Genomic DNA, 22863 nt, shown 5'->3' with positions numbered 1-22863 from the left:
ACCTTAAACTCATGTGTTGGCCCAAGTGCAGGCACACAGTGTAGACTTTGGCGTGGAATGCACACTCACGTGTATTGGTACCAATATCTGCTCCATGTGGCTACCCCTGGGCTCACACAATGGTTCAAGGTGCAGTCACAGAGAACAATGGCTTTGGGTGCAGGTACAGGGAAGGCTGATGCCAGCTTAGGGGCTGATTCTTGGCCTGCAGATAGAATTAGCCACGGGTGGCATTAACCAGAATCTCATCTGCCACTTAGCTGACCAGATTGTCAGTTTGGCTGGAATGTATTGGGGTGCATCATTTTATGTCAGCTAAAAACACTGATAAATTACTTACAATACCCTCCCCTAAATTAATAATGAACATGTTAAATAAAATTGTACCCAGTACAGAACCCTCTGGGACCCCAGTAAAAAACCTACTGCAAGCAATGATCCCCCCCTCTGTGCCCGATCCTGCAGCCAGTTTCCTATCCATGTCCAAACATCATAACTAAGTCCAACAGACCTTAACTTAGAAAGTAAGTACAAGTTATTATACTGCAAAGACTTAACTGATTAACTGTAATTACCTCCCTGTAAATATGGGAAAATGAAAGTACTTTCAATTTTTTTTGTTCTGCTGGTTCATGCGCAACAAAATATTACCCCTTTAATCTTACAAACAGGAGCAGTGCTTATATCACCAAATTTAGAGAATGTGCGTACCCCTTGACCTGTGACCTCGAATGACCTTGACCTTTTCTTCCTGCGCTTCACCTCAAGAGACTCCTCTCTCTTCTCCAGCTTTTGTGCTTGTTTTTTCTGTGCCCGATGCCACAGGTTTGGAGAATCTCTGTGATTGCCGCCACCTCCAAGGGCTGCCACTATTTCCCCCGTGCTGCTAGACAGATTGTCCTCGCTGGCTGCGTGCTGAAGGGATGAGCCGGGAAACCTCTGGTCAGTGAATGGGGTGTCCTCGCTCTCACTCAAAGAGTGAACAGACAGGTTACTCCTCTCTTTCATGGGCTGCAGCCGGTCGCCTTCTAGAACCCTTGAACGACGCCTTGCTGCCTTTACAGCAATGCTCTGAATGCTGGTCGAGATCTCCCTTTTTTCTGGAAGGGCCAAGCAGAGATCTTATGAAATCAATGCAAAGTTCACTTCTAAAAACATTTCACTGTGTACGGTGCCCAACATCAAGACAGACAGCCAGTTGGCAACTAAATGCCCAAAGTACCTAGCCTAGTTAAACCCCAGAACCGTGTGAAAATGATTTTGTTATATTCTAACATCTGTACATTCTACTTTCACTAAAGCAATCTAAGCTGCCTGCCCATCAAGTGATTGATTGATTGATTGAAGTGAAGACATTTTTGGCCACATTTGGATCTGATGACTTATTTAGCAGATCTTGTCCATACATCCGTTTATCTGCACTGATAGGCACAGCTTTACAGACAGTTGCACTGACAGTGTTTTTCGGCCCAATCAACACTCCGTGTAGCTGCATTCAGGCCAATGCTGTACCCGTCAGTGCAGTTGAATGGACTCCAGATAAGAGTGGATCTACTTTTCTCAGCCTGCGTAGGAAACATGGCTGAGAAAAGCAGATAATCATGTGACTCAGCCCTAAGAACCTAGTGAGGAATTCTCTTACCTTTGCGTGTCAGGGCAACCTTGGTATCAGTGCTGTCAGGAGAAGAGTTTATGTGGCCACTTATGTTAACCAGATGGTCACGTGGTGGGTACTAGTGGGGAGAGGAAACACAAGATATATCAGTATCATGGTAAGCAGAATAGACTGGGACCATGCACAAAATTTGTACAAATACAAGGGATCCATTCACCTATTATCAATATATATAGGACATTCTGTGCATTAAGCCAGTGTTTTTCAACCTTTTTTGGGCAAAGGCACACTTGTTTCATGAAAAAAATCACGAGGCACACCACCATTAGAAAATGTTAAAAAATGTAACTCTGTGCCCAGCAGCAGTGCCCCCCTAGTACACTGGTGCCCAGCAGCAGTGCCCCCCTAGTACATTGGTGCCAAGAGCAGTGCCCCCCTAGTACATTGGTGCCCAGCAGCAGTGCCCCCCTAGTACATTGGTGCCAAGAGCAGTGCCCCCCTAGTACATTGGTGCCCAGCAGCAGTGCCCCCCTAGTACATTGGTGCCAAGAGCAGTGCCCCCCTAGTACATTGGTGCCCAGCAGCAGTGCCCCCCAGTACATTGGTGCCAAGAGCCAGCCCCCCTAGTACATTGGTGCCCAGCAGCAGTGCCCCCATAAGTCAGTGTGCCCCGTGGCCCCCCCTAATACATTGGTGCCCAGCAGCATTTTACTTCTGCTCTTCGGCGGCTTCAGCAGCATCTTCCCCTCACGTGCGCCGCCTCTGCACTTCTGCCTACACGCCACCGCACACAGGCCCTTTTATAACGTTGCGCTCCGTGAGTACTGACGTCACCTGTACACACGGGGCGCAACCAATGACAGGGCCCGGATTTTATTAAAGTACTTTGAAACTTTGAAAGTAAAAATTGCGGCCCTGCCTACGGCACACCAGGCAACATCTAGTGTGCCGCGGAACAGTGGTTGAAAAACGCTGCATTAAGCTACCAAGATATGCCCCCCCCCCCTCCTTTAAGCAAAACAGGGATTGTTTGCCCATATATTGCAATAAACTTAAATCTGCCCAACTAAGTCATCTACAGGCTTTGTACATGGGGTTTGTTTTAATGGATTATAATAAAGATGTTTAATTTTAACTTTTTTTGATTGTTGCGGACTTAAACTTTAAATTGTATTGTTTCCCTCTTTTGGTCACTAGAGGGCAGAGTCTGCATGTTGGAAATTTTCTTTATAGCTTTTTGGACTTTATCCTATTCTGGCTATTTTGCCATATTTAATGTCATTAATGATGAGTGAATCTGTTCCATTTCGCTTTGCCGGAAAATTAGCGAATCTTTCAAAAGATCTGTGAAACGGCGAAAAATCCGCGAAATGGCGAAAATGTCGTGCGGGCCCGCGGCTATTATTTTGTCGCACGGCTATTATTTTGTCACCCGCGGCTATTATTCTGTCGCATGGCTATTCTTTTGTCGCCCACGGTTATTCTTTTGTCGCCCGCGGCTATTCTTTTGTCGTGCGGCTATTCTTTTGTCGTGCAGCTATTCTTTTTTGACGCCGGCAACAATTTTTGGACGTGTGGCAAATTTTTCCCCCGGAATTTTTTCATCCGTTTCGCGAAACAATCCGCTAGTGAAGCAGTAGTAGTAAGTATAGGACTGGCCAGAGGGGATGACTTTAATGTAGTTGGCCAGCTGAATATATTGCAATATATGACCAAACAATCCCTGTTTTGAGAAGGGCATTTTTCAGTAGCTTAATGCACAGAATGTCACATGCCCATTTGTAATAAAAGGCTCTCAGTTTGCCCAGGAGCAGTAAGCCATAGCAACCAATAAGATATTTGCTTTCAAACAGGTGACCAATAAATGCTACCTGCTGATTGGTTGCTATGGGTCATTGCACCTGGGCAAACTTTTATTAACTTTTATTAAAATACCCCATTAATGTCCTATATATATTAATAATGGGTGAGTGCAGAGGATCTCTTGTTTCTATCTATATGAATTTTGTGGTCACAGCCTCATTGTATCCCCACTTAATGGTTTAAAGTGTAGTGGTGAGCACAACTTTTCCTTGTTTGCTACCATACAACTATCTAGTTATTTATAATGAAGTGAAAATTCTGGCTTCTTAGGTATCATCTTAACATCACAAACCTTGAGTGACTATATAAAATGCTTAACAGCCAACTCTATGCATCCTAAATGCAGGGCGGAGCCTTATTCCAAGTCTTAACAGGAAAAGATGGAGTATGAGGCATGAACCCTCATTATCAGAACCTCACAGAGATAAAATAATTTCCACTTAATTTTTTTTAACCTGGCTCCCTAAATTGAACTGCTATTGGAACCAGCTGCTGACATGCAAGGATAGCATTCTAATTCACCCAAACACAATTTTCACCCAACACAACTAACCTCTTTGCTGATTATTCCATTCACATGTATTGGTGGAGGAGTCACTACAGCACCATTCTTAAGATGTCGGGCACGTGGGCTGGTTTTAAATACTTTATTTGTGTCGCTGGAGATGCAAGCACACAAATGATCAACATACAATAATGCATTAAGGCACATCTGACTGTAATTGCTTAGAGTGGTCTTCTGAAATGTACATTATTATTTTTTTCTTTTTCATTTCATCAGGCCTGGACTGGCAATCTGTAGGTAAGATGCCAGAGACAGTCACTATTTAGTGGGCTGGTTGGGGGTTGTTTGGGCCTCTGTGTATTTGAAATGCCAGGGTCTATTTTGAATTCCAGTCCAGGCCTGATTTTCATTATATTAACATTGTAGATGATGCTATCAAAAGCCATCTAACCCTCTGTAAGTATCGAATGTATCTGTATAAGTTTCCTCCTGCAGGCAACTTCGCATGACTTTGGATAACCAAAGTGATGCGTAGGCCTTTTCACCGGTGACTCCTATTGCTGCCAGTGGAAAGGCATTTTGGAGCGATGAGTCGCCCGCCCTATGCTGCCTGTGTGCCATACTCTGCCTGCTCTATGCTGCCTGCGTGTGCCATACTCTGCCTGCCCTATGCTGCCTGTGTGTGCCAAACTCTGCCTGCCCTATGCTGCCTGTGTGTGCCATACTCTGCCTGCCCTATGATGCCTGTGTTCCATAATCTGCCTGCCCTTTGCTGCCTGTGTGCGCCATACTCTGCCTGCGCTATACTGCCTGTGTGTGCCATACTCTGCCTGCCCTTAGCTGCCTGTGTGTGCCATACTCTGCCTGTCCTATGCTGCCTGTATGGGCCATACTCTGCCTGCCCTACCCTGCCTGTGTGTGCCATACTCTGCCTGCCCTATGCTGCCTGTGTGTGCCATACTCTGCCTGCCCTATGCTGCCTGTGTGTGCCATACTCTGCCTGCCCTATGCTGCCTGTGTGTGCCATACTCTGCCTGTCCTATGCTGCCTGTGTGTGCCATACTCTGCCTGCCCTATGCTGCCTGTGTGTGCCATACTCTGCCTGCCCTATGCTGCCTGTGTGTGCCATACTCTGCCTGCCCTATGCTGCCTGTGTGTGCCTTAAAGAATAAGTAAGCCTTTTTTTATATCTTTCCACAGGGTGGTCTAAAGGGCAATAACACGGTACTGTTTGTCACCCGTGTTTCGTCATGGCTAAAAAACACCAGAAAATAGCCTTCCATAGACAATACTGAGAGAGAATACATTTAGGTTAGTAACTGTATAATAACATTTCAAATGACAACCATTTATGCTCTGTGTATTTAGCCGAAAACCTCATGTGCCAATCTACCCATTGAAGAAAAGTTTGAAGGAAAGCTTGTTTTCCTGAATTTCAAAAATCTTTACTGTGTATGTTTGCTTTTTGCAATAAACATTAAATGAGATAACACTGTAGTGACTGTTACCTAGGTGTTCTAGTATTTGTCTCGTGACATGCTGTCTGCCTGTAAACCTAATTTTTGTTGGAAATGAGCTATGGTAGGCAGGCAAGCAGAGGATCAGGAGCGTAGAGACAGGGACATCACTACTTCTGGCAAAAAAAATGTTTATTTGGAGGCAAACTCTTCCAAATGTAAACACCTGCAGCCTAACCAGACAGCTACCTTCAACTGGGCAGCTGAAAACTCTAAATAGAGTACGGAATGGAAAGCCTATCCTACTCTCCCACCATTTACTCCAGGGATATATTTTTTCTGAAAACAGAATAAACTGCTGAAAAACCAGGCATTTTTTTCTGGTACTCCTGCAAATTGGAAAATACACCAAACAGTGATCTTACTTATTGCATCTCTCGGTATATTTGTAATATCACTATATCCTATTTAGTATATTCCTAGTTGGGTCCTTAGCAATCTGTGACATGACAAGACATTGTAAAACAGGAATGTGTACCAGGAAAACCCCCCCACCCAATATTCTCTCCCCGTGGCAGAACGGCACAGGCGCTTACATTATTTATTTAGGAAATATCTTCTGATTCAGCTCAGTTTATCTTTCTTGTCACACTCATTGGCACAACTGAGCACAAAAATGTCAAGAGCTCTCTAAGCAATTTTTGATCTTTCTTACCCATCTGTCTCAGAAAGAATTCGGGGCAGGAGATTCTTGTAGGAATCCCGGTGAATTGGATTCCTATTGTCAGAACCAAATGTCCTCACACTTTCCTGGTCTGAGTCAGGCTCCTGCAGGTTCTCTTCTGCTGTGAGATATGGGATTTTGGGTAGGGAGCTCTGGCTGTCCTGGTGATGGCAGATTAAATAAATAAATAAAAAAAACATTAATAAAATACAAACACTTTACTGAAAAGAAAGGCAATGCAATAAGCATAAGGGTCCATCAAGAATCAGGACGTTCCAGGATTCTCACATTTGCATAGGGCATATATTGACCAACTTATTTACTGAGCTTAGCAAAGCCAAACCTGGGATAAAATCAAAGGATCCCCAACACTAAGTAGTCTGCTTCACTGCAATGGTGGCAGAAATGTTTTTCCTGGGGGGAAGGGGGGAACAGGGAAAATTGCTAAGCAGCACCCCTGTGTGAGTCGTGGCAAATTTCTAAACCATGCCACCTACCCTACAGTGTGTCTTGACAGGGCTTTAAGTAGAAACATGGCAACTGGAGCGACATTTCAGCCACATTTACAAAGTCATAATTACTTGTATATAAAATGTGTATTCTAAGTGCAGTATACAGAGAGTTTGTTGGTTGCTATGTGTCCAGGTCTGAGTACTGATAAGCATATATCAATGGAACATGCAAACTGCATAGTAATAAGCAGTGGATACCCACAGCCTAAGTACATTATATACAGCGAGAGGCAGTGGGCACTGACATCTCAAGCAACTTCTATATAGGGTACTGGCAGTGGTAATGACACCTTAAGTACATTTTATAAATGAGAGCCAACATACAAGGAACTATATAGCTGCCAATGGCCACTATGTGCATGTAAGGTGGCCATACCGATTCAGCAGCCTATCTGCCCATGTCCAGGACTTGAATTTTCTGTTGGATCGAGGACTGCATTGGCTCATTGACTTTTCCTATCCCCTTCATTGTAATGTGATCGTTTGGCCCTAGGTTGCCATATCGTGGGAAAGCTTATTTTGCTTATTGTGTATGGCCATCCTTAGCCAGCACAATACTGCCCAATCATAAAGTAAGGTACTGTTCCATCAATATGCCACTTCTTCCTAAGCTCCTAACTAAGCTGCAATCCTATTTGCAGACAAGGTCTGTTTATCCAAATGATAGAAAGATCCCCTATCTGGAAAACCCCAGGTCCTAAGAATTCTGGATATACCTGTACTGTACATTATAAATGTATATAAATGGTACAAGTGCTCTCTGCAATTCTTTCCCTTTTATTGTTTTGTCTTTCCATCACTGTTACTCTCATGTTTGTCTTTCTTTAAGCATTTCTGTTCATATGTGCTTCTTTAACATCATTTTTCTTCACATTCAAACTATCCCTTTGCATTTTATTTTTGGCCATATTGTTAACCCATAGTTTTATGTTTTCCCGCATTATAAGTCTTTTTTCAGACCACCAATTCTAATGCATTGCAGGGGGTGCACTGCTGTTGCATTTTCCTCTACTCCTTCCTTGGATGTCTTTAATCTCTTTTCTTCTCTCATTTTATTTCCATTTCCTTCATGTTTTTACCAGTTTCTTTTGCCCTTTACAATTCTAATGCTTTACCCCTCTTTCCTCATGTTATCATCATATCTGTCCCTGCCCTTTCCCCTCTCTTCTTATGCCTCGCTATACATACCTTTAGGGCCAAGACTGCTACTTTGTCAAGGACCCCTTCTTCTAGCTCCCGAAAGTACAGCTCGTATAAATCCTCCAGTTGGTGAGGAACAGTCAGATTGTGATCTGTTTAGATGCATATGGAGACATTTCGCATGTGTTATTTCAGTATGGTACATTGCTGACTGATCAGGATAAATTAAGTCACTTATGGAATTTCCACTTATGATTTTCGCTCATTTTCCCTTATAATGATATCCTGATCATGTACAAAACTGTGAGTAGATGTTCCTAGACAATGGAGGACATTCAAATAACATGTTTAAAAATAAACTTTTCTCCAAATAGATAGAAAGCAATCTTTCCTTTAACTGTAATAATCTTCTAGGCACTAAAAACACCTAATAACTATTGATTTTCCTTTTAATTATATGGTTGGTAAAAGGCCATTATTCTTCTTTTAACTGCCTTTTTACCCTAGCTTTTCCCATCTTTTTTTCCCTACTTTATGTCATTTCTATAGTTTCTCATAAGTCACCGCGCTCATTCTCTGTACCGTAGATAATTCTCCTCTGTTGTTTGATGATCTCGTCACAGAGCGAGCGATGTTGCTCAAACCTCTGAACCATGTGGTTCTTCTGTCGGATCATGTTGTCCTTGAGAAGGGCGTGGGACTGCATCTCTGTATTCTCAATCTCCAGCTCGTGCACCTTGCACAGGAGACTCAGTATTTCCCGTTGATCCTCGGAGCTGATTCGCTTTGGGAGAGCCTCCTCCAGCCTCCGTGCCCGTTGGCGGATATCCCTGAACCTCTTTTCCAGCTCCAGCTGTATGACAAGACATCGTAAGGGAGACAGAATTTACCTGCCAATTTAACCCCATCACTGCTTTACATAAGGATGAAGGTTTGCCTCTGTTGGTATTCTGAGCTGAGGCAGATAAGGGCTTCTGACAATCACTTCTCCCAAACACCCTGTGCATCATTAGCCTGAGCTTTTTAGTTCCACAAGGCTTATTACACCAGATCAACTGGTTTGCGTTTCATAGAAATCACCGGAAATCGTACATGTTTAACGCACAGAGGCCAATGAAACACGGTAAGGTGTTGGGGTGCAAAGTGTACTGACTATAACCTATTTGATTATTTCATAGTCAGGTAATGGACCTGCACAATGCAACTGCAGCTCTATACAATGCACCTTTATTATGAATTATTAAAGCAAATACAGGTATAGGACCCATTATCCAGAATGCTCGGGACCAAGGGTATTCCGGATAAGGGGTCTTTCCGTAGTTTGGATCTCTATACCTTAAGTCTTCTAAAGAATTAATAAAACATTCCTTAAACCCTATGGGATTTTTTGCATCCAATAAGGATTATTTATATCTTAGTTGGCATCAATTACAAGGTACTGTTTTATTACTACAGAGAAAAAGGAAATCAGTTTTAAAATTCTGAATTATTTGATTAAAATGGAGTCTATGGGAGACGGGCATTCCGTAATTCGGAGCTTTCTGGATAATGGGTTTCCGGAAAAGGGATCCCATACCTGTATATACATGTATTTCTGCAACATTTTTATATAAAATTCCCACTTCTGAATTTGATTATAGATTTATCAACTTCCAACAAGTACAATGGGTTACCTTCTGCCTGCGCAGTTTGCTTTGATCTCCTTCAAGTATTTGAATGGTTTCTCTTGCCGTAGTCACCTCAGGGGGTTCGATGATATCGGACTGCTCATCGCCTGTATCTGAGTCCTTCTCACTGTCATCTTTGCCGTACGTTTCCTTCCTGAGTTCATCTTTCCACTTTCTTGCTCGGCGGGCCTTCTCCTGCTCCCAGCTTAAACAAAGACGCAGAAGCAGTATTTTGTTACTATTATTATTATTTAGAAAAATCAAAGGTGCAGGTAATATTGCTTCTCATAATGAATATAATAGGTATTGCTGCATATAAACACTTTACATGTGGCAATTCTCCTTTAAAAATGCCAAAGAAGGCATTTTCCTGCGATTAAGCCGGTCCACCTAGTGTAAAGTGTTGCAAGCATCTGGCAAATCAAATGTAAGTGACAGGCGACAAATCTCCTCTTCTGCCATGGTCCTTACCGAGCCATTGATATACAAAGCAGCTCTAACATATATATTATAAATCCATTTCTTACAGTAAGTAAGTAGCTGACTGTTATGCACCTACTCTGCAATAATGAGAAAGTGCCGAGAGGTCTCCATCTGCATCTCCATGGAGCTGTTCTCTATCTCCATCAGCTGTCGCCGAATGTCCATTTGTTCCCGGAATGCCCTAATGAGCTGCTCCTTTAGCTGCTCCATTTCGTGTCTGCCATAAGGGGAACTGTGGAGCTGCACTTCCGCTGTAAGATACAAAGTAGGACACATCAGTTGGGAACCCGTGTTGATTCGGTGGCAAAGAGAAGTAGCAACCCGCAGTTTAACAGCCAATCCAATTAACTTTAAGAGAGACATTCCAGTTTTTAAAGCAGGCTTTCAGATCTTGGGCTGCACAAATGATCAAAGGGAAACTAAATGCACAAGAGAATATGCTTTTGCTATAATGATATTATGACCAGAGTTCCTACAAATCTTAAAGATTTAAGCCCGATATTAGGAGTTAGCCCAGAACTTCAGACACGGACATGCATCATTCAGGGGTGGATTTTGGTGCAGTTTTATATGGTATAATTCTATCCCACGTAGAGATGAGAAAATTATAACTGTTATTTACTGCTTCCTCCTATTGATCATGGGTTAACCCAGTAATAGCAGCTTTACACTAGTGTTATGCACAAACAAAGGGTGTGTTAGAGCCACTCATTATCTCTCCATAAACCTTAGACAGAAGTTGGCAGAGGTGGGGGAATAAAGGGGCTCTTCCAGACTGAGGATGGTTAAACTATAAGTGAAATATAAGTAAACTGTGCCTAGAAGGCATGCCTACGCTGAATATATTTAAAGAATGTTCCTTGTCACTTTAGTTGCCTAGTGATTATTTCCTAATAAGTGTAGAATGCATTCTGTCAAAGCGTGTGTTTGGGGTGAGGTCTACAAGTTAATTCCTTTCCTTAGCCATATCCCAAAATCTGTGAGGTATTGGAAGTGTTGAAGGAATGAGTAACCACATGGAGGTAGCTTGGGAGAGGGAGTAGGCAGAGGATGGTCTAGAAGGGCAGATCTAACGGAAAATTTATATTTTGAAGGGGTAGTTCACCTTAAAATTCACTTTCAGCATGTTGTAGACATTATAATTCTAAGACAATTAACAATTGATCGTTCTTTTATGGTAACATGATTGATTTTTATGGTAAATGTGATTTGATTATATATCAGCCTTATATTGTGACATCTATATTCTATATATACAGCAGAAAAGAAAATGGGGAGCTACTTTGTGGGGGAAGTTTTTTTCCTGCTAAAGGGCTGTGTGTAAGCAGTAATTAACCTTTAATCACGTCACTTACACCAGGAAACACAAAGGGTGCTGGGAGTTGTAACAATCAACACTTTATTTCTTTCTTCACCAAAGTGCACACCAATAGAGCCCTTGTTCTTCAACCACAGGCACACAGATCATAACACAACAGGATACAGTTTACAGTTACCCATGCCAGATTAGTGTAACAGTCATGTTGAAAAATCTTTCCCCCAGGCAAGTTCGCTTTCTGGTCCCTCCAGTGTTCCCTTCCTCTCTCACCATCAGCCTCCAGTGCCTTCATAGGGGTCCAGTCAACACTCCCCCTTTTACAAGGCCTAGCCCAAAACACCAGCCTTGCCAGGTGCTCTGCAGTGGAAGTCCAACACTGTTCACCACTACTTGCCGAATCCCAGAAGGCCTTCCTACATCTTCACTATCCACTTCAACCCTCACTGGCGGGGTACCCGCTGGGAAGCTACTCCCACTCACTCCTTGGTGGGGCTTTTTAGCTGCCCATTCTCACTAACCTTGGCTTCCTCACACCATTACAGTGTGCTATAACACAAGCTAGGCCCTCACTAGCTAGTTTGCTTACCTCTTCCTGTTTTAGTCCCTTCTGCCGGTCAGATGACTTCCTGTGTGTGCCTGTTTCCCATGTTGCATTCTCCTTACTCTGCCACTCCCCTCCTTTTATACCATTTTCAACTCCTCCTTCTGGGACTTTCCCCAACACTCACTAACTCCCTCTAGAGGCCCCTATATTGTAATTACAACTAGAACCTTTTTACATGACCCACTAGCTCCACCTTGTGGCCACAGCTAGAAATTACCCTATAATTTTACTAACACTCTTTCCACCCCCTTACATGTGGTTACCTTGGGCTGGTACAGAATCCTCAAGCATAACAGGGTGAGTTATGACACTGGAGGCACAAGTGCAAGAGCACCAAAGGGCACAAGAGTGCACTGTTAATGACCCTTGTTGTGTTGCATTTCTAGTCTACTCCTTCTTCTTTAACTCACAAACTGGAAAGCTAGGAACCATAATGCATCTGGCTGCAAACCACTTAATACACAGCATGTATATTGCCCAGAATGATATACTGTACAAATCATGTAGGAATTGGCCTGTCTGGGTAGGCTACAGGCAGTCACCTTGGATGTTGCGGATGTCACTTTTCTCACTTCTCAACTGCTTCAGCCCCTGCTCATCAATCTTTTCCTTGAGCCGCTGGATTTCCTTGCGTAGATCTGATATTATGCTGGTGTACTGAGCAATGTGATAAGATACATTGAGAAGATTCCTCTTGACCTAGTGGAAGATATACAGACAGCCAGATAAAGAAGATGTGTATGACTACGGGTAGCTGTGTGGCTAAATGTTGTTTCACAGTGTCGGACTGGCCCACCAGGATACCAGGAAAACTCCCGGTGGGTCCAGGTGTCAGTGGGCCCTTCTACTCTTACCATTTGGCCTGTTTCATGGTCATTCCCTATTTCTGAATGGGAAGAAAGAGGAGAAATAGATGGAAGAATAGATGCTAGTATGTAAATAAAAGGGACTAGGAGAATAAAGAGGTTGGATGAGGAAAGACGGAAAAATAGTTTGGAAAGCGGGCCTGGGGTCTAAGGTTTCTGGTGGGCCCCTGGGTTCCCAGTCCGACACTGGGTCCACACATGACCAAGTCAGCAAATTTGACCAAAATTTAGTCCAGCTGCCATTTGTCCCTCTGCATACCCGTGTCTTGATGTTTTTGGCACGATCTGCATAGGTCAGTGTGTTTCTAGACTCCTCAAAAGAAGTGCTGGCTGGGCTGATGTGAGCAATCATTACTGTTCGGCTGTTTCCACCCAATGAATCCTGAGGAAAAAATTAGAACAGGACATTAGGCTAATGGCCCTCAGGAAGATTATTCGCCAGCAATAAATCCCTTTCAAGGAAACTTCGGGCGTATGCCTTCCCACCAGCGATCTACATTATTGCCAGTGGGAAGGCATTTCAGGGAAATCAGTCGCCTGCGGTAGCAGAGATTTATGGGGGTGACTTATCTCCCTGTGGGACATTAGCCTAAGGGTATTTTTCGGCCACACAGATTACCAGAACCTCAACCTGTCAATTTTATCCAAGAAGGGGATATTAAGATCATAATAATTTCTATACAAACATAAGAGAAAGACATTCATGACAATAATTCCAGATGCAAAACTTATGACTGACTAATAGATGCTGTGGATACAACATGTGGATACAGCAGAAAGGTTTCAAAGGTCATAACTCTGTATGAAAGAACTAAGGGTCACAGCACACAATGGTTGGGTGTTGATCAACATGGTCCTCTCAGGGATAACTGCCTTGATCAATTGCCTTTAGGAAGCTGCCTCCCCCTTTCCACCCCTCACCAATATAGTGCTGACTAACCCGTGGAGCAATTCCTAAACACCATAACGCATAGTACAAAAATACATGATTATGACATATTTTTTTGCACACAGCTTTCTGGTACTTAAATGACCCCTCTGGTACTTAAATGACCCCCTAACAGAAATTCTGCAGAGTATAAGGTAGAAATATGGTTTCTAGCAGATTGGGGTCATATATGTAGCTGACAGACTTACATGTCAAAACGTAAGGATGGAAAGATTGCTGCTACACACGGATAAGCTGTTACCTTTAGCAGCCTGGTCAGTTTGCTGTCTCGGTAGTTGACATATTTATTGCCGCCTCGTTCACTTAATGCATTGATACAGTTCCCCAGTGCCAGCAGCGATCTGTTAATATGAGCTCCTTCCTTCATACGTTGGCCTCTGTTCTGAGTCTGCATTCATAATGACAAGAGATAGAAGCCAGCTCAGTAAGTACTCCATATTAAAAGTGGCAATGAAATTGTTATTAAGAACATTTTCATTTACAAACATTGTTATAAATAATCACTTTTATTAAATACAAGTATAATAACCAGCTACTTTCTGCTCTACTCAAATAGTGCCCTGGCAACCCTGGCCTGCCCCCTTTTCCAATTTTCCAAAATATCCTTAATAAGGAGCCTTACTGACCTAGAAATTATACTACATAATCAACCTTCTGTTAAACCAGTTTCAGAGCTATAATAATAAAAATCTAATGTTAAACTCCTATAAGAGACAATATTAGCTGAATTCTTGCATATGATTTTCTGTACCAATACAATTTTTTTGTAATTTTTTTTATATATTTCCTTAGGTTGGTGCTGTTAAAAAAAGCTGGAGCAAGCTCACTCCAACTGCACAGCTGCTTTCCATTTATTGTGGTATTGTCAACCAATGAAACCCCATGCTAAAGGATAATACATTTTGTAGTAAAAAGTGGTTAGAGAGAAGTCTGTAGTGTAGATTGTAAGCTCTTTTGGGCAGGGCTCTCTTCACCTCTTGTATCGGTTATATATATATATATATATATATATATATATGTTATTCTGTGTGTCCAATGTATGAAATCCACTTATTGTACAGTGCTGTGGAATATGTTGGCCCTTTATAAATAAATGTTAATAATAATAATAATAGTGTAACTAGTATGTGTCGAAGTAATCAAACACTGGTTTATGTTATGTTGCCAGTGAAAACAAAGCATTTGCCACTAGGTGGTGCTGTCAACCATTCTATAGCCAGAGAAATGCTGACTCTATTCACCCACATAATTCAGCTTTTTGTACTGCACTAGGCATCGGGTGTCAAATAAAATAGCAGGTGCAGAGTGAAGGAAAGGAATAAAGGAAAGTGCATAAAAACACAGAAGGCATCCTTCTATTGTCTGAAATACAACATAATATTTACTTTTGAGTCCCACCTCTTCACACATGCCTATTGATATACAAAATTGAAACTGAATCAATAGTATATAAATATATATATGGATATTATATATACACATATAATACATTTATTATCAGAAAGTCTTATTGCTCCCTGCACCAATCCATTAGAAGGCGAGTAAGTTGGTAGTGCCTAAAGCCAATGATGTAGATGGGGGATGCTACAATAATCATACCAAAAATGTTTCCTGATTTAAATATCTATTTTTACTGAATTTATTGTTAGACTATTATCAAAAGGATAGGGCTAAAAGAGCAAATATTTTACAGCTATGATTTATGGATACAGATTTGTAGACACGCTAGCACTATGTTTGCTTGTTTTTGATAAAGTCACCCAGGAAGCTGGATATGGAGCAGAGGAGCATTTTACCTTTCTATTGCTACACACTGCATCCAAGGCACAGGATTGACTTATATTGTGCTGACCTGTTTACACAGCAATTTAGAGAGATTATTATCATTCACATCAATCTCTGCCCCAGTGAGTTTACAGCCTAAAGTCTCTATCACATCACATGTAACTGCCTGTATGTTTCAGCTGTGTGGGAGGAAACCCAAGCAGAGAGTATACACACCTGCTACAGATAAAGTTCAGGTTGGAATCCAACTAAAGGTGACCTGCCTGTGTTTCAGACTCAGAGCAGTAAAACCCGGGTGGGTAGTTTTGAACTGGGCAGCCCAAGGGAAAACCACGTTGTCTGGTTCAAAATGCTGGATCCTGCCCCCCTGCCATTTCCACCTCAATCCAGCACTGTGCCATTTATCCAGAATTGTGCCATTTATCCAGGCCTGTGCCATATATCCAGCATTGTGCCATCTATCCAGGCCTGTGCCATATATCCAGCATTGTGCCATCTATCCAGCATTGTGCCATCTATCCAGCACTGTGCCATTTATCCAGCATTGTGCCATGTATCCAGCCCTGTGCCATGTATCCAGCCCTGTGCCATGTATCCAGCACTGTGCCATGTATCCAGCATTGTGCCATGTATCCAGCATTGTGCCATCTATCCAGCACTGTGCCATCTATCCAGCACTGTGCCATCTATCCAGCATTGTGCCATCTATCCAGCACTGTGCCATCTATCCAGCATTGTGCCATCTATCCAGCACTGTGCCATTTATCCAGCCCTGTGCCATGTATCCAGCCCTGTGCCATGTATCCAGCCCTGTGCCATGTATCCAGCATTGTGCCATTTATCCAGCACTGTGCCATCTATCCAGCACTGTGTCATCTATCCAGAACTGTACCATCTATCCAGCACTGTGCCATCTATCCAGCATTGTGCCATCTATCCAGCACTGTGCCATCTATGCAGCACTGTGCCATCTATCCAGCATTGTGCCATCTATCCAGCACTGTGCCATCTATGCAGCACTGTGCCATCTATCCAGCATTGTGCCATCTATCCAGCACTGTGCCATCTATCCAGCATTGTGCCATCTATCCAGCACCATGTCATCATTCCAGCATTGTGCCATCGATCCAGCACCGTGCCATCTATCCAGCACCGTGCCATTTATCCAGCACTGTGCCATCTATCCAGCATTGTGCCATTGATCCAGCACCGTGCCATCTATCCAGCACCGTGCCATTTATCCAGCACTGTGCCATCTATCCAGCACTGTGCCATCTATCCAGCACCGTGTCATCTTTCCAGCACTGTGCCATCTATCCAGCACTGTGCCATTTATCCAGCACTGTGCCACCGTGCCACCCACATTGAGCTGCACATATCTCGGCAAACTAGGAATCAGATACAGGCACTTTGTTTTAAACTGTGTGTCTTCCCTAGGGTGGACAGCAGACTGGTAACAGCAATCTAGATTTGTAGATATACAGTAGATAATCTATAGATAATTGCTCTAGTACCTGGGATGCTCTCTCGGATCCAGCCAGGTCTATCATAAAGAGCCGCCCCACTCTGACCTCTTGTGTGATGTTCTTTACTCGGCTCTTCTGCCTAACGGTGACCTGCAGAATGGCGTGAGACCTGGAGGAGGTTTTGTTGGCTGCCGTGGGCTCCTGTGTCCTTTGTTTATTCCCCTTCATTAAGAGCTGCATGATCTACAGGGGGAGGGAATGGCAATATTAAGTAATGTACTGTCTCTTCATGATCACATTAGTTACAGTTCTGCCACTAATGTTCTCAACACATGCATAGGCCTAATTATAAATGGATTAGAAATAATATTACCTCTTTGGCATTAATGGTAGACACCTCTGTAATACCAGCAACCTGGATTACACCTTTGGAGTCCTCCCGCAGATCCAGGTAGCCCAGTGATGGGTTCAATAAGTCTCGTATCATTTCATTGTAAATCTAAATAGAAAACAAGACACTGTCTTTTCCAAATCTTTGGGACCAAGCCCTTGCCTATATGCATTTTTCAATCTGGCATCATAAACATTTGTCTGGTTGCTAGAAGCAGCAATCTTCAATTTCCAGAACAAAGAGTAAAATAATTGTAAAAAGGCCATTTTATTTAAAGGTGTACTTACCCTTCGAAAAAGTATTAATTTCTTAAATAAGGTGAAATGGGGTAAAAATGCAATCATTGGGGCAAACCCCCCTTTGAACATAGTTGTGAAATTACCCTTTGGTGCCCTACATTTCCCATGTAAAGACTAATTTCCTAGACATCTCTTTTAACAATGTATTCCTGCAGATTCATATCAAGCCAGAGGGAAGTCACGGCACCGTTTTGGTACACAAACCACTTTTTAATCAGCAGTCTCTTACTACAGGCTTATTAGCACAGCACAATGGGCAAATATTGCACAAAGCTACAAATTCATCATTATGCAATCCATCCAAAGAGACAGTTATGCAAAGCCAGTCAAATCCTTATAAGTCACCATAGAGATTATCTCCCTGTATGCAGAGATAGTGCATTCGGCCATGTAGTAAATGGTATACAAGCTTGGAGCAATACCCACAGGGAGGGGGTGCTGGGAGCTGAACTAGAGATTTCTGTTGTTAAGGTGAATCTTACTCCCAGTACTGACTAAAGGTGGCCATACACGCACCGATATTATCGTACGAAACCTCGTTTCGTACGATAATCGGTGCGTGTATGGTATGTCGGCGAGTCGACCGATATCGCAGGAACCTGCTGATATCGGACGACTCGCCGATCGGACCAGCTGGAAAATTTTGATCGGGCGCCATAGAAGGCGCCTGACCAAAATTCTCCCTTCAGATCTGAATCGGGAGAAGGAGGTAGAAATCTTATTGTTTCTACCTCCTTACCTGCCGATTCAGCCTTAAATGGTGTGTGGCGGATCTTACGATGTTTCGTGCGACCGATAGTCGTACGAAACATCGTCAGATCGCCACGTGTATGGCCACCTTAAAGGTGGCCACACACCAATTTAAGATCATTCAATCTGCCACTAACCATTCAGGAATGAAACGGCAGATAAGGAGATAGAAACAATAGGATTTCTACCTCCTTCTGCCGATTCAGCCCTGACGGCAGATTTTACTCAGGCGCCTTCTATGCCGCCCGATCAAAATCTTTTAACTGGCGATATCGGTCGACTCACCGACTTGCCATACACACACTAAATATTGTACGAAACGAGGTTTCGTCCAATATTATTGGTGCATGTATGGCCAGCTTTATACATACTCCTCTCATTTCTTAAATGGATTCTGTCATGATTTTTATGGTGTAGTTGTTATTACATAATTACACTGTGTACATTGCAAATAATTCATCTTGCCATTTATTTTTTTTTTTCTTAAACCAATTAATGTATCTTTAGTTGTAATAATAATAATAACAAAAGTATAGGGAGCTATCTCAGTTCATTGTACCCAATCCTGTGCTTTCAGAAAAAGTCAGCACTTCCCAATGCAACTGCTTTCAGATAAGTTGTAAGGGACTAAAACTGTTTCCTATTTCTTCTGCTTGGGTGCTACCTCTAAGGGTGAAGACACACTAGTAGAAGCTACTTGCCATGGCTACTAAAATAGATATTGCTGATCATTTACTAATAATTGTCTCTGTGTGTGTTTTAGCATAGGCAACTCTCAGTATTGTATATGGAAGGGTATTTTCTGGCGCTTAGTAGTAGTGAAAAAGTAGCTGCTACTAGTAGCTCCATGTGTCTTCACTGTAATGAGGTATTGGAGCATTTTTCGCAAATGATTTCTGAGTTCATTTTGATCTATCCTATGCAGAAACCTCAAGCCTTTAGGTAACTTGCTGTTCAGAAGCGTAAGGGTGATTCAGGGTGCCAGGAAACATTGCCCCTTACTGTGTATAATGTATGTGAGGCTAAAGTTCCTACTGTCTCTCACTGCATTTACAGGGGTTGCTTAAAGGGGCAGATTCTCGGCCTGGGTTTATCTGCAGGCCTACAAACCGGCACTAGCCTAAAACAGTTTTACAGCCATGGTAACAAGTGTCAATAAAAAGGACAATTTCCTTGTGATGCACTTATGAGACCTGTAGTCCAAAAAAGGTGGATCCCATGTTATCTGGCCACGCATATAGATAACCCTTCCATGAAGTGCTGGGGAAGGGGGGTGCCAGCTTATGACTGGTTGAACTAGTGAATTATCTGCCATATTTTGCCTATCAGAGGCTTAAATGGCCACCTAAGCAAAACAGTATTCAGTGCTGGGTTCAGACTCTGACACTCCTGCCTGAGAAACAAGGCCTTATTAATAGTGAACACTAACAATATTGCCATGAAAAGCATAAAAGCTTATGGTTAGAATAATGTTTAGTACTATCTAGGTACCTAGAGATGCTGACACAGTAGATATCAGTGCATTTGCTCTTTTACCTCCATATAGGACATTAAAACTTCATATTCCATATCATCGCTGGTTTCCTCAATAGCTTTAAAGAGATCGTTAAGGGTGCGAATATATATTCCAGGCTCCCAGTCAGTCCCAAGCATAGTGTATGTTTTCCCACACCCTGTATAAACAAGAATGAAAAAGAGGGAAAGTCAGTACTTTCTGTGTATCTATCACACAACCCAACAGAATAGTGACATTGCATTGATTTGCCTGCTGGATACCCAAAATGGAAACTTAGTGTGTCCCTAACTGGTACCTGTAACCACTGCCATTTTAGGTACGGAGCAGGCAAATCCATATTATTATGTTGAATGATTTGAAAGGCCTCTCCTTCTTTTTCCTACTGTCATTCAATTTGCTGCCTGGTTTCTAGGTTAAAGGAGACATATCCTATAAAAAGTATGAATGTACCAGTGAAATAAATTCCTCGTGATATAGAAGGATTGTGCTTAAAAAAGTTGTGTTTCAGACTGATTTATTGAGAAATTCCACCAAAACCCCACTAGTCCAGCCAATCTGTTCCACTTCCTGCTGGCTGAATCTCTGTATGTGCAGGGGAGGCGGCGGTTCTCAGTACCCGGTACTGTAGGATAGGAACCAATCAGCAGCTAGGCTGACCTGATAGGGAACCTAAGCCTGCCTTTGATTGTGTGAGTGCAAGGCTGCGATTGGCTCTCCCCCTCCTACTGTGCTTCTGGCAGGGACCGTTAGGACACTCCCATCTCTCATTTCAAACACAGACAGAGAACTGATAAGATCTATAGGGAGCTAGGATTAATTTTTAGCACAAAGTGAAACCAGCACCATATATTAATCATAATTGCCTACAAAATTATCCAATATGTCTCCTTTAAGAAGGACTCTAGCAACCAGATGTGTTTAAATTCCAAAGCCGGCAGCTGCAAAGCAAAAGAATAAAAAAATTTAAAACCATAAACCACAACTGCTAGTTGGAGAACTCATGGGTATAAAAAATTAAGAAATCGTTAACTTTTATTATTTGAGACCTAATAGAATATTAGAGATAGAAGATTCTTCGATATAAAGGTGTGGGCAAGGCAAGCCGGTAGCTTTAGCCTGAGACATAGGTCTGTCTCTCATGAGATTTTGTGAGTTGTTGCCTTGGTAACATGGGATGCTGGATGGTTTCTAGGGCAAACATCACATTCTCACGTAAATAAGCCTCCTAGTTAAGTAACATGGTTATTTTTGTACCTTGTACCAGACTCACCAAGAACCTGCACAGTGTAGTTTTCTAATCAGTCCAGAGCATTGGGCAGAGTATTAGACTGCGCTTTTATATGTTTTTTCATGCAAAGCAGAATTCATGGATACCGCTGCACAGCCTTATGGCATTTGAAGAGAAATGACTGCTCCTTAAGGAAAGGCCATGTCTTCGACACTCATGGCTCGAGACAGCTGAAGGCCTCCAAGGGCCCTCAGAGCACCTGAATTGGGAATCCACTCTTGCAACAGTTAGATTTTGACAGCGTTAAATGTACCTGTATATAGTGTTTTACAGACCTATGGCGAAAATAATAAAGAGCTGATGAGAATTGTCTTTAACTGGGGCCCACTGGGAGACTGTGGTACCCTTGCAGGTCAATCCATCTGGCAACTGGCAACATATCTAGAAGAGTCTAATCAGTTTTGTAGGGATGCCACCAGTTGCTATTATTCACCAATCATAGCACTCAAAAGTGCACAAGAGCATGAATCTGCATGTAGTTGCACAAGAGCATCAAGTTTGTATGATCAAGATAATGGATCCACAGCTACATGTGTGTCTTTATAGCCAAGGCATAATCTTGTTTAAATGGCATGGACTGGCCATCTGTCAGTTCAGGCAAATGCCCAAGGGGCCGCTCTCCATAAAATGTAAATGGGCCTCTGGGGCTGCTGCCATTCATGCTCCTGAATAGCAACACAGATAACTGCTACTGCGCAGGTTTCCCAGCCCAACCCCAAGCTTACTAAGAAGTTGGACCGGTATGGGGGAGAAGGCAGGCTAAAGGGGCATGTTCCTTTCTCTCAGCACAGAGCAGGAAGCTGCATAGATTGGCCAATCGCTGACCTTCATGTCATAACCCTGGGCGTGATGTCACCAGCCCCGAACATAATGCTATCCATCCCAACCCAGTGACATAACAGACCCACCCCCTGCCCAGTTGCTGAAGACAGAAGTTGGCAACCCTAATATTTATCAGAGAGTAAAGTGAGAGCTCACCACAGTCCACTAAAGTGAAAATTTTGCCACTCACCTTTCATTTCTGTGGGGTGTTTTTTCAAAGGGTGAACTTTCACTTTCACTCATTGATAAATACTCTTTTAAAAATCCCATAGAAATAAATGAGTGGCAGAATTTCACTTTAGTGGACCGTAGTGAGCTCTAACTTCACTCTTTGATTAATATACCCCTAGGAGGGAAAGACAGGTATAGGAGAAGGTAGTGAGCAGTCAAGTCTCCGACAAGGAAAGTAGCAAGGGTTAGTTCCCTGAGGTGCCAATGCTGCATTATCGGGACCTAAGCGGTTATGCTCAGGAAAAGGTAGAATACTGTGGGCTTTGCCTAGTGATGGAGATTGGTCACCAAAAGGCAGGCTTTACTACCTCAGGGTCTGCAACAGCTACAAGGAATATTTTGAGACTATTATATGTGTAGAGACCTTCAGGCACTAGCTGCTTGTTTTGCTTTATCAACTGAGCACACATAAGGGTGAAAACACATGGGGCAGTTAGCTGCGACAACTTTTAAAAAGCTTGGTTGTTGCGACTAATCATATCCAGTTTGCAGTGACTAATCTACCCGTGTGTCTTTGCCCTAAAGAGATCCATAGGTCTGCAAGTTATTTAAAGTTACAGTGTCCTACAAATAAACTTATCAACTTTATCTCTGTGTGTGTGACTGTGGATC

At 42.7% G+C, this 22863-nt stretch overlaps 1 protein-coding gene across 1 annotated transcript in view; it reads right to left on the bottom strand.

Annotated features, from left to right (window-relative positions):
• Positions 1–22863, bottom strand: part of kif19 (kinesin family member 19) — a 52220-nt gene that overhangs the window by 5339 nt on the left and 24018 nt on the right. Inside the window, exons 5-18 of the mRNA XM_031894457.1 lie at positions 19931–20067; positions 17328–17453; positions 17003–17197; positions 13945–14091; positions 13014–13136; positions 12431–12587; positions 10043–10217; positions 9490–9688; positions 8399–8669; positions 7865–7968; positions 6156–6325; positions 4032–4137; positions 1643–1733; positions 712–1100 (exon numbers count right to left, since the gene is read on the bottom strand). Coding sequence (XP_031750317.1) covers positions 712–1100; positions 1643–1733; positions 4032–4137; positions 6156–6325; positions 7865–7968; positions 8399–8669; positions 9490–9688; positions 10043–10217; positions 12431–12587; positions 13014–13136; positions 13945–14091; positions 17003–17197; positions 17328–17453; positions 19931–20067 — 2390 coding nt within the window. The remainder of the gene's footprint in view (positions 1–711; positions 1101–1642; positions 1734–4031; positions 4138–6155; positions 6326–7864; positions 7969–8398; positions 8670–9489; positions 9689–10042; positions 10218–12430; positions 12588–13013; positions 13137–13944; positions 14092–17002; positions 17198–17327; positions 17454–19930; positions 20068–22863) is intronic.

This window comes from Xenopus tropicalis, chromosome 10, assembly GCF_000004195.4.
Source record: "Xenopus tropicalis strain Nigerian chromosome 10, UCB_Xtro_10.0, whole genome shotgun sequence".
In the NCBI taxonomy this organism is placed as follows: Eukaryota; Metazoa; Chordata; class Amphibia; order Anura; family Pipidae; genus Xenopus; species Xenopus tropicalis.
Note: the sequence above shows the minus strand (reverse complement) of the source record. Positions and strands in the feature narration are given on the sequence as shown.